This window comes from Alnus glutinosa, chromosome 3 (assembly GCF_958979055.1).
Source record: "Alnus glutinosa chromosome 3, dhAlnGlut1.1, whole genome shotgun sequence".
NCBI lineage: Eukaryota > Viridiplantae > Streptophyta > Magnoliopsida > Fagales > Betulaceae > Alnus > Alnus glutinosa.
In genome coordinates this window covers 12,931,552-12,943,974 of record NC_084888.1, presented here as the reverse complement: position 1 = coordinate 12,943,974, position 12,423 = coordinate 12,931,552, and the positions used below count along the sequence as shown (strand labels likewise).

The 12,423-nt window shown below is 37.8% G+C and overlaps 1 protein-coding gene across 1 annotated transcript; it reads right to left on the bottom strand.

Moving 5' to 3' along the window:
* Positions 1–3,595: 3,595 nt before the first annotated feature.
* LOC133864040 (U-box domain-containing protein 52-like) lies at positions 3,596–12,131 on the bottom strand. Its single transcript, XM_062300233.1, has 10 exons — positions 11,719–12,131; positions 9,278–9,507; positions 9,085–9,182; positions 8,208–8,329; positions 7,905–8,111; positions 6,205–6,445; positions 5,864–5,965; positions 5,365–5,793; positions 4,313–5,083; positions 3,596–4,038 (listed from the first exon to the last, which is right to left on the bottom strand). The coding sequence occupies exons 1-10, from the start codon at positions 11,787–11,789 to the stop codon at positions 3,985–3,987; spliced, it is 2,325 nt and encodes a 774-aa protein (XP_062156217.1). The 5' UTR covers positions 11,790–12,131; the 3' UTR covers positions 3,596–3,984.
* Positions 12,132–12,423: the final 292 nt, after the last annotated feature.

The window sequence follows — 12,423 nt, the reverse complement described above, 5'->3', positions numbered from 1 at the left end:
TTGGCTCAAGGCCAAATCTAATGCATCTGTTGCAGCTGTTACGACTACTATGAGTGCTCCTTGTCAGGCTGTTACCTTTGGCAAGTCTCTAGGATCTGCTTTCACCTTATCTCCAGCTGACTTTGACGTAATTGTCAACCAGGTCCTTTCCCGTTCTAGTAATGCATCTTTCTTGTGTCCTCTTAGTCGTTTCAGGTAAATCTTCCTCTTGGCTTTTTGATTTTACCTGCTGCAATCACATGACACCCTATGCCTCCTCATTTACTACCTCTACCTCTCTACCACATACCTCCTTAATTCACACAGCTGATGGCTCAACTATGACTGTTCAAAGAATAGGCATTGTCCATACACCTTCACTTTCTGTTCTTGATGTTTTTCATGTGCCTATATTGTCCTTTAACCTTCTATATGTTGAGAAACTGTGTGAATTGGTTTATAGACTTGTCTTTTGCTCTTCTGGTGTGTATGTGCAGGATTCTCGGACGGGCCAGACACTTGGGACCGAGTGTAAAGTTGGGCGACTGTTTGAGCTTTCATCCTTACATCTTTCCACCTCTGGGTTTCTGCTGCTGCCTCTTTGTCGTCACCATCTATTGCTCTTTGGCATTCGCGTCTTGGTCATGTATTTGTGTCTCAGGTACAAGTTTTAGCGTCTAAAAGTTTATTAGGTTCAGTGTCCACTAGTTCTTTTGATTGTATTTCTTGTCAACTTGGGAAACAACTAACTTTGCCTTTTAATAATAGTGAGTTTATTGTATCTGTTTCTTTTGATTTAATTCATTCTGATGTTTTGGGGCCTTCTCATGTTCCTAGTATGAGTGGCTCACGTTATTTTGTGATTTTTGTTTACGATTATTTACGTTACGCCTGGGTGTTTTTAATGAAATCACATTCTGAATTATTAGATATTTATCGCAATTTTGCGGAAATGGTTGAGATCTAGTTTTCAAAACGCATTAAAGCATTTTGTTTTGATAATGCCATAAAATATATTCAACATGCTTTTCAAAACATCTTAAAACACTATAGCACTGTTCCTCACGTGTCTTGTTCAGGCACTTCTAAGCAAAACGGGAGAGCTGAATGTAATCTTAGGCACATTCTAAACATTGTTCGTGCTCTTCTTCTTTCCTCTTTGGTTCCTACTCCTTTTTGGGGTGAAGCCACTCTCACGGCTGTCTACACTGTCAACAGGTTGCCTACACCTGTTTCTGCCTGTTGCTCGCCTATCTTCTGTGCGTGCTCTATTGGTTGTTGCAGCCTCTCGACATTGGTCACTTTCTTAATTGGATGTCAAAAATGCATTTCTTAATGGCGATCTAAATGAGGAAGTCTATTTGCAGCCACTTCCTAGACTCTTTTCTCCTTCGAACAAGGTCTATCGTCTTTGTTGAGTTCTCTATGGCTTTAAGCAAGTTCCTCGAGCATGGTTTGCTAAATTTAGCTCCACTGTCTCTAGTCTTGGCTACTCCATCTGCTCCTATGATTCCACCTTGTTTCTTCGTCGCACGGATCGAGGCATCATTCTTCTTTTGTTATATGTTGATGACATGATTATTACTGTAGATGATTCCACTGGTATTCTAGAGCTCAAACAGTTTCTTAGTCAGTATTTTGAGATGAAAGACCTTGGACCTCTTAGCTATTTTCTTGGTCTTGAGATTTCATCTTCTTCTGATAGTTACTAATTGACACAGGACAAGTATATCTTTGATCTTCTTTCGTGGGCTAATCTCACAAACTGCAGCACGCCGACTGAGCTCAATGTTTGTCTTAATCTCCATGACGGCAAGCCTCTTCATGATTTCACTCTATATCAGCATTTGGTTAGCAGCCTTGTCTATCTTACTACAACTAGGCTTGATATCTCATATGTTATCCATCAGGTGAGTCAGTTCATGGCTGCTCCTAGCTTCACTCATTTCTCTGCCGTCCTTCACATCCTTCGCTACCTTAAGGGGACATTATTTCATGGGCTCCACTTCTTCTCTCAGTCCCCTCTTCAATTGCATGCTTATATTAATGCAAATTGAGTAGGTTATCCTATTGACCGTCGCTCCACCACTAGTTATTGTTTTCTACTTGGCACATCTCTTATTTCTTGGCAAAGTAAGAAACAGTCTGTTGTTGCTCGCTCTAGCACCGAGGCAGAATATCGTGCTTTAACTGACACCACCACTGAGGTCCTTTGGTTGTGATGGCTTCTACAAGATATGGGTGTCTCTCTTTCCTTAGCTACTCTTGTCTACTGTGACAACATAAGTGCTATTCAGATTGCTTATAATGATGTTTTTCATGAACGGACCAAACATATTGAGATTGATTGTCATTTTGTTCGTCATCATCTCTTGCCAGGCTCTCTACAGCTTCATTCTATTACGTCTTACGATCAACTCACAGACCTCTTCACACAGTCACATCCTTCAAGACGCTTCCTTGATTTTGTGTCCAACCTTAAGATGGTCTCTCGCACTCCACCTTGAGTTTGAGGGGGGAACCTTGTTCCACATAGGTTATTGGTGTGTATATCTGTATTACTAGCCTATATATATAGGCCCCTCATGCATAGTATTATGGGTGATTCAATATACATCTTTATTCTCGACAGTTATATGTAAAAAACTGTTGTTTCAACAGTCATATGTTTTAAAAGTATTTAATTGCTTTTTTAACAGTTAGAAATTGTCATTTCAACAATAATAAATTGCTTATGTAATTCCATAAAATAAAATACTTTTAGCAAATTTTACTTACACATTTTCTTCTCTTAGTCTTCTCTGCTTTGACATAATTTATTGTTTAAAGTAGTGTTCAAAATTTACAATCTGCACATTACATTCGGACAATATTTATCCTGATGACAGAATTGTTGTATTCTCTATTGCAAAACTTATTGTATAAGTGGGAGAAAATATTTGTCTAAGAGACAGATTCATATTCGCCTTATTGCCCAAGAGTTCAGCCATTCCAATACAATTTTTATTTTGCTTTCATTAATTCTTTAGTTCCCACATCTTTATTTTTTCTAATAACAACAAATATTTCTCCATGATACAATAGAGCCTAAAAATCTTTTGTAGTTTGGTTGTGTTTTGCACAAATGAAACCAAACTAGAACGCCCTTAGAGTTTAAATTCTAGCAAGAGAGATAAACTCAAATTTTAATACTACATTAGGTTTTGAGAGAGGCAGAAAATAGAATTTTTTTGTGTTATAAAACTGGTCTGCAGTTGACTCTTTATAGTGTTAAATCGTCTATATATAGACTAACAAACATGCAGTTTTACAATTAACTTCTAATTTATCTGTCATTAAAATCTGACTATCAGATATTAACAGACACTTAATCTTGAATATTACATGAAAATTATAACTAACTGTTATTCAATTATAACTGTTAGATCAAATTCAATTTAATCTTACAATACCTTACAACCCACTGTCATGCACCGAACTAGAGCATACACATGTTCATACACCCACATATTGTTTGCTTTAAAGCAATAACTTGGTATGAGTTGGCCTTTATAAATGCCAACTTAATTAAGTTTTTTTTTTTTTTTTTTTTAATTGTGGGACTCTCTTCTTCAAACGGTTTTTAAAACCTTCGATTTAAAACATTTCGAAACCACAAACTAGGTATATATGCACACTAATTTTGAGAATTGTTTTCAGAATTAGCTCATATCAGGTAAAAGCACAAGATGCAAGAACTTCATGTTCATTATGAAAATGACTCGACTTTCCTAATTTCCTTAGTTGGGCATTAGTTGCAGACCAACTTACACACGACCAAAAGCCCCTTCAGTACTACGTTTCTTGGTTGCTGGTTTTCCAACTTGTTTCCCGCAAGGTGGCAACAATCTGGCTCTTCCAAACCTGCTCCTCCTGCTCCATATTCTGCTACGTGAAAGGAATTTGGCTTTTCCAAAACCATGTCTTGAGCTCCATATTCTTCTGGTCAAGAACTTTACATTTTTCTCATAGTGATCGACCTTCGATGGTTATTTCCTCATTAGAATCGTTTGATCCCTCCTGATTATGCATAATCAAAAAATGTATAATTGAAAGATAAGTGAGAGAAGTTGGATGCAACCTTGAAGCATATGCAAATGCAAATTGTATTTCAGTGACTTCAACTGTAATTGTTAGAACACGGCCTAAGTTCGAATTCTAAATCTACAGTTTACCTTCTATTTCAATTAAATATTTTACTTATTGGCACGGGTCTCGCTTATTAAAGTATTGATTAAATTTACTGTTTCAAGCTTAAACTTTTGAGATAAGCGGTGATTTAACAGTAACTAACCTGATCCACAGTTGATACAACTTCCGGATCAGAGCTATAAGGGCGTTGGACGTCGAGAATCTTCGGACCCTTAGTTGCCCCATGAACCAATCCAAGATCCCTTAATCGGTTAAGCTCCGGTAACAAAACTGTGGCAAGGTTTGGTCTATCCCTCTTCCTAAGCTCACAGCACATGAGAGCAAGTTTAGCAAGTGACAGAGTCTCTTCGAGGGGCCAATCGGTCACCGTTGGATCAAGAATCTCTGCAAATGTTCCTTCCTTAATGGCCTCCTCAACATGGTGGGATAATCCAATTGGAGGCCTTGCTGTAATAATTTGTAACAGCATTACACCTAATGAATATATATCTGATTTCACACCCAATAATCCCGTCTGTTGATACTCGGGGTCAATGTAGCAGAATGTGCCAGCTGCTGCAGTCATGTGATATTGAGTGACGCTGTCAGCTAAAGATGGCGGAACCAGTCGGGCTAAACCCACGTCGCTTATCTTGCTCAGGTAAGTTTGGTCTAACAGAATGTTTGCTGGCTTCAGATCACGATGCACCAGGGGCTCTGGTTTTGTTTGGTGAAGAAAAAGAAGAGCGGTGGCGATTTCAGCAGCTATTCTGAAACGAGATTCCCATGATATCGGAGGAGTGTTGTTTTTCCGGAAGAGCCGGTCTTCTAAACTGCCATTGTCCATGAACTCGTACACAAGGCAACCGTACTCTGGGCAGGCACCTAGAAGGAGAACCATATGAGGGTGTCTCATGGAACTTAGAACTTCAACCTGCATGGAAGAAAAAAACGTTCATACCACTAGAGAAGAGCCCAATTCGGCTACATTGTGCTCTGATTCTTGATTGATTTACATTACAAATGACTCGGAGAATTTGGGTGTTTTGATCCTACAAATATTTCTTTACTAGTCACTCAATAATGTTGAAATTATAGTTTCAGAGGTCGATTCAAGAAAAAAAGCAAACCCATTTTAAAAAAATTGAAATACTTAAAAAACATATGTTGGCTGCTCCTGATTTATGCCAAAACAAAGAAAGATTATATAATTACCTCCTGTTGGAATTGCTTCTGCCCCTGTGATAAGTCTGGCCTCAAGATCTTGATGGCAACAGGAGTGTGATCAAGCAAGCCTTTATAGACAGGTCCATATCCACCTTCACCAATCTTCAGCGAATTATTGAAATGATCGGTTGCAACTTCAATCTCTTCGATAGTGTATCTTCTATATTTGACAAGGCCGCGGGACATTGCTTCCGTTGCTTTCTTCCTCTCTGCTGCCTCTTGCCTGGCCTTTATTTCTGCGCTCTTTCTCTTCTTTGACTCCATTTCTGCTAGCCGTTGTTGCATATGGGCTGCTTCCATGGCAGTCTTCGTCCTATGCCTCTCCACTTCTGCCAAAGCCAATGCAGCTTCTTCAGCAAGCTTGGCTTGCTCAAATTTACGTTCTTCTTCTGTCTTCCATTGCTGAAGTTCTCTTGCCTGGATACAAAAACAATGTTACGATAAAAAAACACGTCTGATATAGTTGAAGTTATAATCATGATCTTACCCTGTGTCTGGCTGAAATAGCCTCCTTGCAAGCTGAGTTATACATGTCCATAGTTTGCTTCAGTTCAAGCCTTAGTCTCTTCATCTCGGCCTCCAGAATTCTCTGCCAAGTAAGTCATAATTCAATTTCGAAAAATGCTTCGAGTACTACAGCTTTCACTATAAGTCTTCTTACGTACTGATGTGCTAGTCTTTGGTGAAATGATTAAGCGAAAAAAATATGACTCGCCAATTATATACTCTTAATCATTTCACCGATTATGGACTTCCATGTCAGTTTGCAAAGAATTTGAGGGAATTAAAATTGTAGTGCTTCTAACAGCACTCTAAAATTTTACTTACTGAGGTTTGTGAGGAGCTAGAGCTCCGGGGACTATCCACGGCGGATTCTAAATTTTCGGAGGAGTTTGATCGCAAGCTAGAATCACTATTTCCTTGGGATGAATCCCCTGAGATGAAACTGTCAAATGATAGCGCCGGTGAATTTGCCCTGCTGCTAGATCCAATGTTGATACGTGGTGTCAGCAGTAAGGAATCACTGCTTCTTTCAGAGCCTGCACTTCTCCAGCGACTAATAGAAGGTCTACACTAGCAAGCAAAAGTAAAAAACCAACCAATATTGCTAACATTATCAGGTAATTAATGGGCCACCATTTTCTTCTGTTAGCATTAATAATGGGAAGAATATGTATTTTTTTTTTTCTTCAAATTTGAATTCCCACCCCCAGAAAAGTGACAGAAATTGATTGATCATGTCAAGCCACGTGAAAACACTGTTTCATCCAATTCCACAGCCTCTGTCTCTCTTGCCATTTCTGGCCATTATTTCTGATACATATCAGATATCATTTGCAGCATCTCTTTTTTCTCCATCTCAGTAAACCAATAAATATCTACCCCCCGCCCAAATGATAGTACTTTATACATGGAACCCAACAAGCATCAAAGTCTTGGAGGTAAGAAACTGTTAAAGCATTTTCAAAATTAATATGTATATATATTTATTGTGTTTTGGGAATGTTTTAAAAGGAAGATATTAAAGAATATTAAATGAAAATAATTTATTACGGGAAAAAGAGAAAATGTAGTTAGTATTTATAAGGCTCAACACTTTAAGTATTTAAAGTAATGCTTGGGTGTATGCATTTACGTGTATACTCTAGTACGATGCGAAGCACCGGAGGTGCGCGTATGACAGTAGGTTGTAGAGCGCTTTGATGGTGCACTTGGCAGGAAGCATTGGAGGTCGGAGCGATTTAATCATGACTATTCAATTTTGGATGGTTATGATCATCTGATCTGATGGTTTGATCTAGACTATAAGATGCTTTTTAAGTAGATCTAGTGGTTGGATTTACTGGACTATTACTAAAGTAAACTCTAAGATCAAATCACATTTGATCTAATAGTTGAGATTAAATAATAACGATCTAATAATTTTTATTAAATAATCATGAATAGTTATTTGATCTGATGGTCAAAATTAAGTGTCTGTTAAAATAACAGTTTATGACTGCTGTCCAGTTATTAATAAAAGATAACAATATTTCTTTTCTTTCATCTTCAGTTCTTTTTCCTGATACTTTTTGTATTTAAATTTCAAGTCTTTATCTCTTGCTATAATAGAAAATTTGAGAGTATTTTAGTTTATTTTTCATTTTTGCAAAATGCAATTAAACAAAAAGAGGATTTTGGACTCCATTATATCTTGGAGAAATATTTGTTGTAACCCTTTGCATACCTTTCTGGTGGGAGCAAATAATTTCTTAAGGAAAGCGACATTGTAACGCACCTTAATAGCATTTCGTTTTTCTATTTTCTTTTACTTTTATCTAACAGAAACTGTGATCAATCCCAAAACAATCATCCTCTATATATCAAGTCTATTTTATCGACTTCAACTTTTGAAATAAACGTTGATTTAACATGTATAAGAGTAAAGATCATGAGTTTTGGACCTCCCCCGTTATCAACTTTACTACTTCCTCAAAGGACAATAATGAGGGTCATGACGTCATATTGTTATATTGATCTAAAAATACCTGTTTGGTTCTTCAGGGTCACGAGAATTTGCAACTCCCCTTAGGGAACGACGGTAGCCTGGACTAGCTGCTATGCCTGTAGGTGTTTGAGGTCGACCGCCTGCCGGACGGACGGTCTGAACTTTTCCTTTTGATATGATATATACCGCACATGATTCCGGAACAAATTTGAGTAAGCTGGATGCAACATCTGTATTTCTGAATTTCCTGCATAGAGAGTACCGTTACCACCAACTTTTGCTTAGAGGGGGAAATATATACTTTATTCATTTCAGAGAGGGAGAGAGAGAGAGAGAGAGAGACCTTGTGAGAGCATTGCGGCTGGAAGCACCAATGATAATGTTGTTGATGGGGTTGTTAGTGGTAAAATCAATAAGTGCACTTGGAACGTCAATGTCATGGAGGATCACCTCTTGTGCTTCAATCTGAAATGCTCAATTGTTCATGAAAATATATTAATTAGACCCATCTCACAATTTGAAAGGTTTTCACAAAAAAAAAATGTTCTATTTGTATTATCTCTAGAAGAGAATTCACTGTAGCTTCCCTTTGATTTTCCTTAAATTTAGAGAACAAAATTACTTTTTACTTTCTTATCTAAATATAATTTACAATAACTTTTCTTATCTTTCTTATATTAATTAATATTATTTCTTTACAAATAGAAGTTCCTACCTATCGTTTGTTTTTTCACAAAATTTTAACACAATTTCCAGTAAAATGCAAAGAGTTGAGAGATGAGAGAGAAAAAAAAAATATTTTGTATTAAAATAATAGATAAGAAAGCTCATTTGGTTCCTTTCACATTAAATGAAACTGTAATATTTTCGATGCTTAAGAAATCGAAATGATATCTCCGGTTGGTTTTTTTGTATTTTTTTTTAATATTCTTCTTATTTATAAGGAAAAGAAGTAGCTATAAGAAATTAAATTGTTCAAAATGCCCTAACAAATGGGCCAACCCACATGAAAAGAAGAAAAGGAAATTCCGGCAATTCATGGGTAGGAACAAGTGCCAAAAAGAAAGCCATGTGTACAAGGATCATCACGAGAGTTCGTTAAACTTATCCATTCCTATCGACTTAAGCTTTTGAGATAAGTAGTGATTTAACTTGGTCTTCATCAATGAAATATCTTACGTGTTGGGCTACAGTTCTCAAATGGTTGGTTGTTTACTCACCCCTCTTCGAGCGCAGAAGCCGCGGTAGGGAAGGAAGAATTGTTGCAGCTCAGCTTCAGTTGGAGGGCGACCTTCTCTGGGGGCAATTTCAAAATCCTCTGCAGACAGAAAAACACCATTCATGCATGTCATGGTGATAATAATGGCGATGTTGAGGATGAATGCTGATATATGAAAGAAAAGGGGTACCTACTAGGATGCAAGCTCTGGCTCCGGACGTGGATGAGAATGCAATGAGAGCTATGGGTCAGAAGGTTGTCGACTGCCCATTTGACGGCATATTGGCTGTTCTTATCTTTGTCGATGGCAATCACGGTGGTGTTAACGTCTTCTTCCAAGGACGATGATGTTCGAGAAAGATTGGCCATGATAGCATGCATGCAGGATGAGAGGAAGATCGATCGAGCAGGCGACGCCTGAAAGCTGAGAATGAAAGGAGACATTAAACAAACGGCTATATCATTATCCCTTAAGCTTCGGCTGGTTGTTACTCCTTTTCACTAAATTTGGCGTCAAAGCATTTCCTTAATTAACTCGAAACAAATCTCTGCTGGCCTCCTCTTTCTTTGACTAATTGTAAGAGGCTGGACTTGGTATTTCAACGCCACCTTTTGACCACTTTTTGCTCTGACCATCCCGGAGACTGAGTAATAATATTAGGTATATTCTAAATTAATTATATGATTATTTATGGCCCTCAAATTCATACAGATAAGAGATACATGCATTATTCCTGGAGTTAAAAGTGTAGTCAAACATGTACAACCTAGCTATAAAAGATGAGAAATGCTATAGCTTTCTTTTGGTCGACGTGGATTTAATTTTTTTACTTAAAAAATTACATTTCGTATATTACCTTTTGAGATAATTATTTTTTTTTATTAAGTCAATGTCATATATCCAGAATTATATCATATGGACGCTAGAAGGAACTCTAGAATTTCTCATAAAAGATTAATATTTTTTTAGAAAATCTAGTAAATTGTGCAATATTCATCACCACATTTGCCTTTACAAAAAATTTTATTTACCACTTTTGATTTTTCATCATTTTTACAATTATACCCATAAATTTTAAAAAGTATTAATTTAGTGTATTCATCTTTTAATTTTTTTCAATTTCACCCATCCCGTTAAATTTTTTCGTTAAATTCTAACGAAAGGGTGTCAAAGTTCCTAAAATACTCTTTATTTTTTTAGGAAAAAAAAATTGCAAGGATTTAGGCGTGGGTCAAGATTTAATGGAATTTGAAAAAATACCTATGCCTTAATCTTTGAAAACTAAGATTTAACACAAAATTCTAACGGATAAGTAAATTTGAAAAAAATTGAAAGATTGATACATTAAATTGACAATTTTTAAAGTTTGAGGGTATGATTATAAAAGTTATGAAAGATTAAATGTGGTAAGTGAAGTTTTCTTTAACAAATAAGAGCAAAATTTTTTAATTTTTACAATTAGAAATCTAAGTTTTAGCCATTTAACAAATAATTCTTTCCCTTTTAATTTTCGTCCATATTTTAAAGGTATCATATATTATACCACAAACAAAACTAACAGCATTTGCCTCTAAAAAGCAAGTGTTTTTACTTTTTTTTTCTTTTTGATTTATTTATGAAAAAATTACTTTTTACCTCCTAAAGTATTCACACATTGGCATTTGTCTATCTGTCTCTTTGAACGGTAAGGAGGTGACGTAGGTTGCACGTGACCTTTTAAGGGCATTAAAAAAAAAAAAAAAAAAAAAAAAAATGGTCAACCCGTTTACACCCACATTAAAAAGAAAAGAAAAGAAAAACCCATATCAACGACACCGTCTAGCTGTTCCTGTTCCCCTCCCTGTACTTCCGTTTACACCCTACGTACACTGGCCGGCCATCTGGCCCATCTCATTTAACGCGCTGAAGCAAAACGTTTCCCTCTTCAAACAGCTTTAAGAAAGCACTAAACAGAACCGAACTTTGTTAGATCGTTGGCGGATTTTGATCGGCGAGATGGAGAACTGTCAGGCGTCCGAGGCGGCGACGGTGGTGATTCAACACCCGGGGAAAAAGTTCGAGAGGGAGAACGAGACGCCATTGAAGCAGCTCAAGCTTCTCCGGCCGGATGACACGTTTCTTAGCTTATCGTTTGATTAGGTTCGAGACTTTGATAGAGCTACATGTAGGTAATGGAGCTTCTTCGGCTCATCGTCGTCATATTCGACCGCACCAACTTCGGCAAGTCCAACCTGTCGCTGCCCAATGGCCAATGCCGCAACGACCCAAACGAGTCAGCGCTGAATATCGACTGCACTGCGCACTCAGTGAAATACGACGTCGCAACCAACACCTTCAGAGCGCTCTTCGTCCAAACAGATGTTTGGTGCTCCTGGCCTCCGGGGTTGTGATGCCCGATGACCGTCTGATCCAGACTGGCGGCTTCAACGACGCTGAGCGAAGGGTCAGGATATTCACTCCCTGCGCCAACCTCGTGTCTATCGTGGCAGCCGAGGTCCACTTTGGACACCGAAGCTCAACATGAAAACACAAAACTATTTCTAAACATACAATAACTCAAAAATTTAGATTTAAACTAAAGATAACTCATTGGGTTGACATAAAAAGACGAGAATTTTGTGGATAAAAACTTACGGCCTTGAGATCATAGAGGAGGCAGAACACACTGTAGCAATCGGCTTATTCTTGGGGTCCTTAGCTTCCATTGGGGCCGGAGCTTGAACTTGACTAAGAATTACCAAGAGAACAAAACCACGAGAGTAAACGATGGTCTCAGGAAAGAATTGGTGGGTATTGATAAGAAGCTTACTATGGCAGCGCTTCGTGTTCGAGGGAACGGTCGAAAAGCGCAGTGGCGATGATTGGCGAGACGGGTCAACAAGAATGAGAGCTAGGATGAGTGCAAGTGGGTCTTGGTGTAGGAAGATGATAGCTCTGCCACCGCCATGGCAGCAGAGACAGAAACTTTTCGAGAGAGTAAGAGAAAGAAACCTTTTGAGAAAAAAGAAAAAGAGGCTTTTGGTTCAGATTGAGAAAGCTCTTGTTTGGGGTTGAGAGGCAGTGGAGGTCTGGAAGTAATAAATTTATTTTGAAATAAGGCCATACACATGACACTTGTCAAAAAGTGACGCGTGGCTGATTATGGTGAATGGGGGAGGGGCAAAAGTGAAACTTTGGCTTCGTTGCACGTGACCTCGTTGCCGTCCAAAAAGACAGACTAAGTGAACAGAATGTATTAAGTACTAGTAGTTGGCTAGATTGGGTCGGTTATCTACCATTTGTTATACATTAATTAGGTGCCAAAATGCCAATGTGTAGATACTTCAAGAGAAGTAGAAG

Coding starts and splice junctions, on each gene's coding strand:
- LOC133864040 (XM_062300233.1), bottom strand. CDS start 11,789: ATGGAAGCTAAGGACCCCAAGAATAAGCCGATTGCTACAGTGTGTTCT. Junction 8,112..8,207: donor AGCCGCAATGCTCTCACAAG/GTCTCTCTCTCT, acceptor CTCTCTATGCAG/GAAATTCAGAAATACAGATG. Junction 5,966..6,204: donor CTAGCTCCTCACAAACCTCA/GTAAGTAAAATT, acceptor CTTACTTGGCAG/AGAATTCTGGAGGCCGAGAT.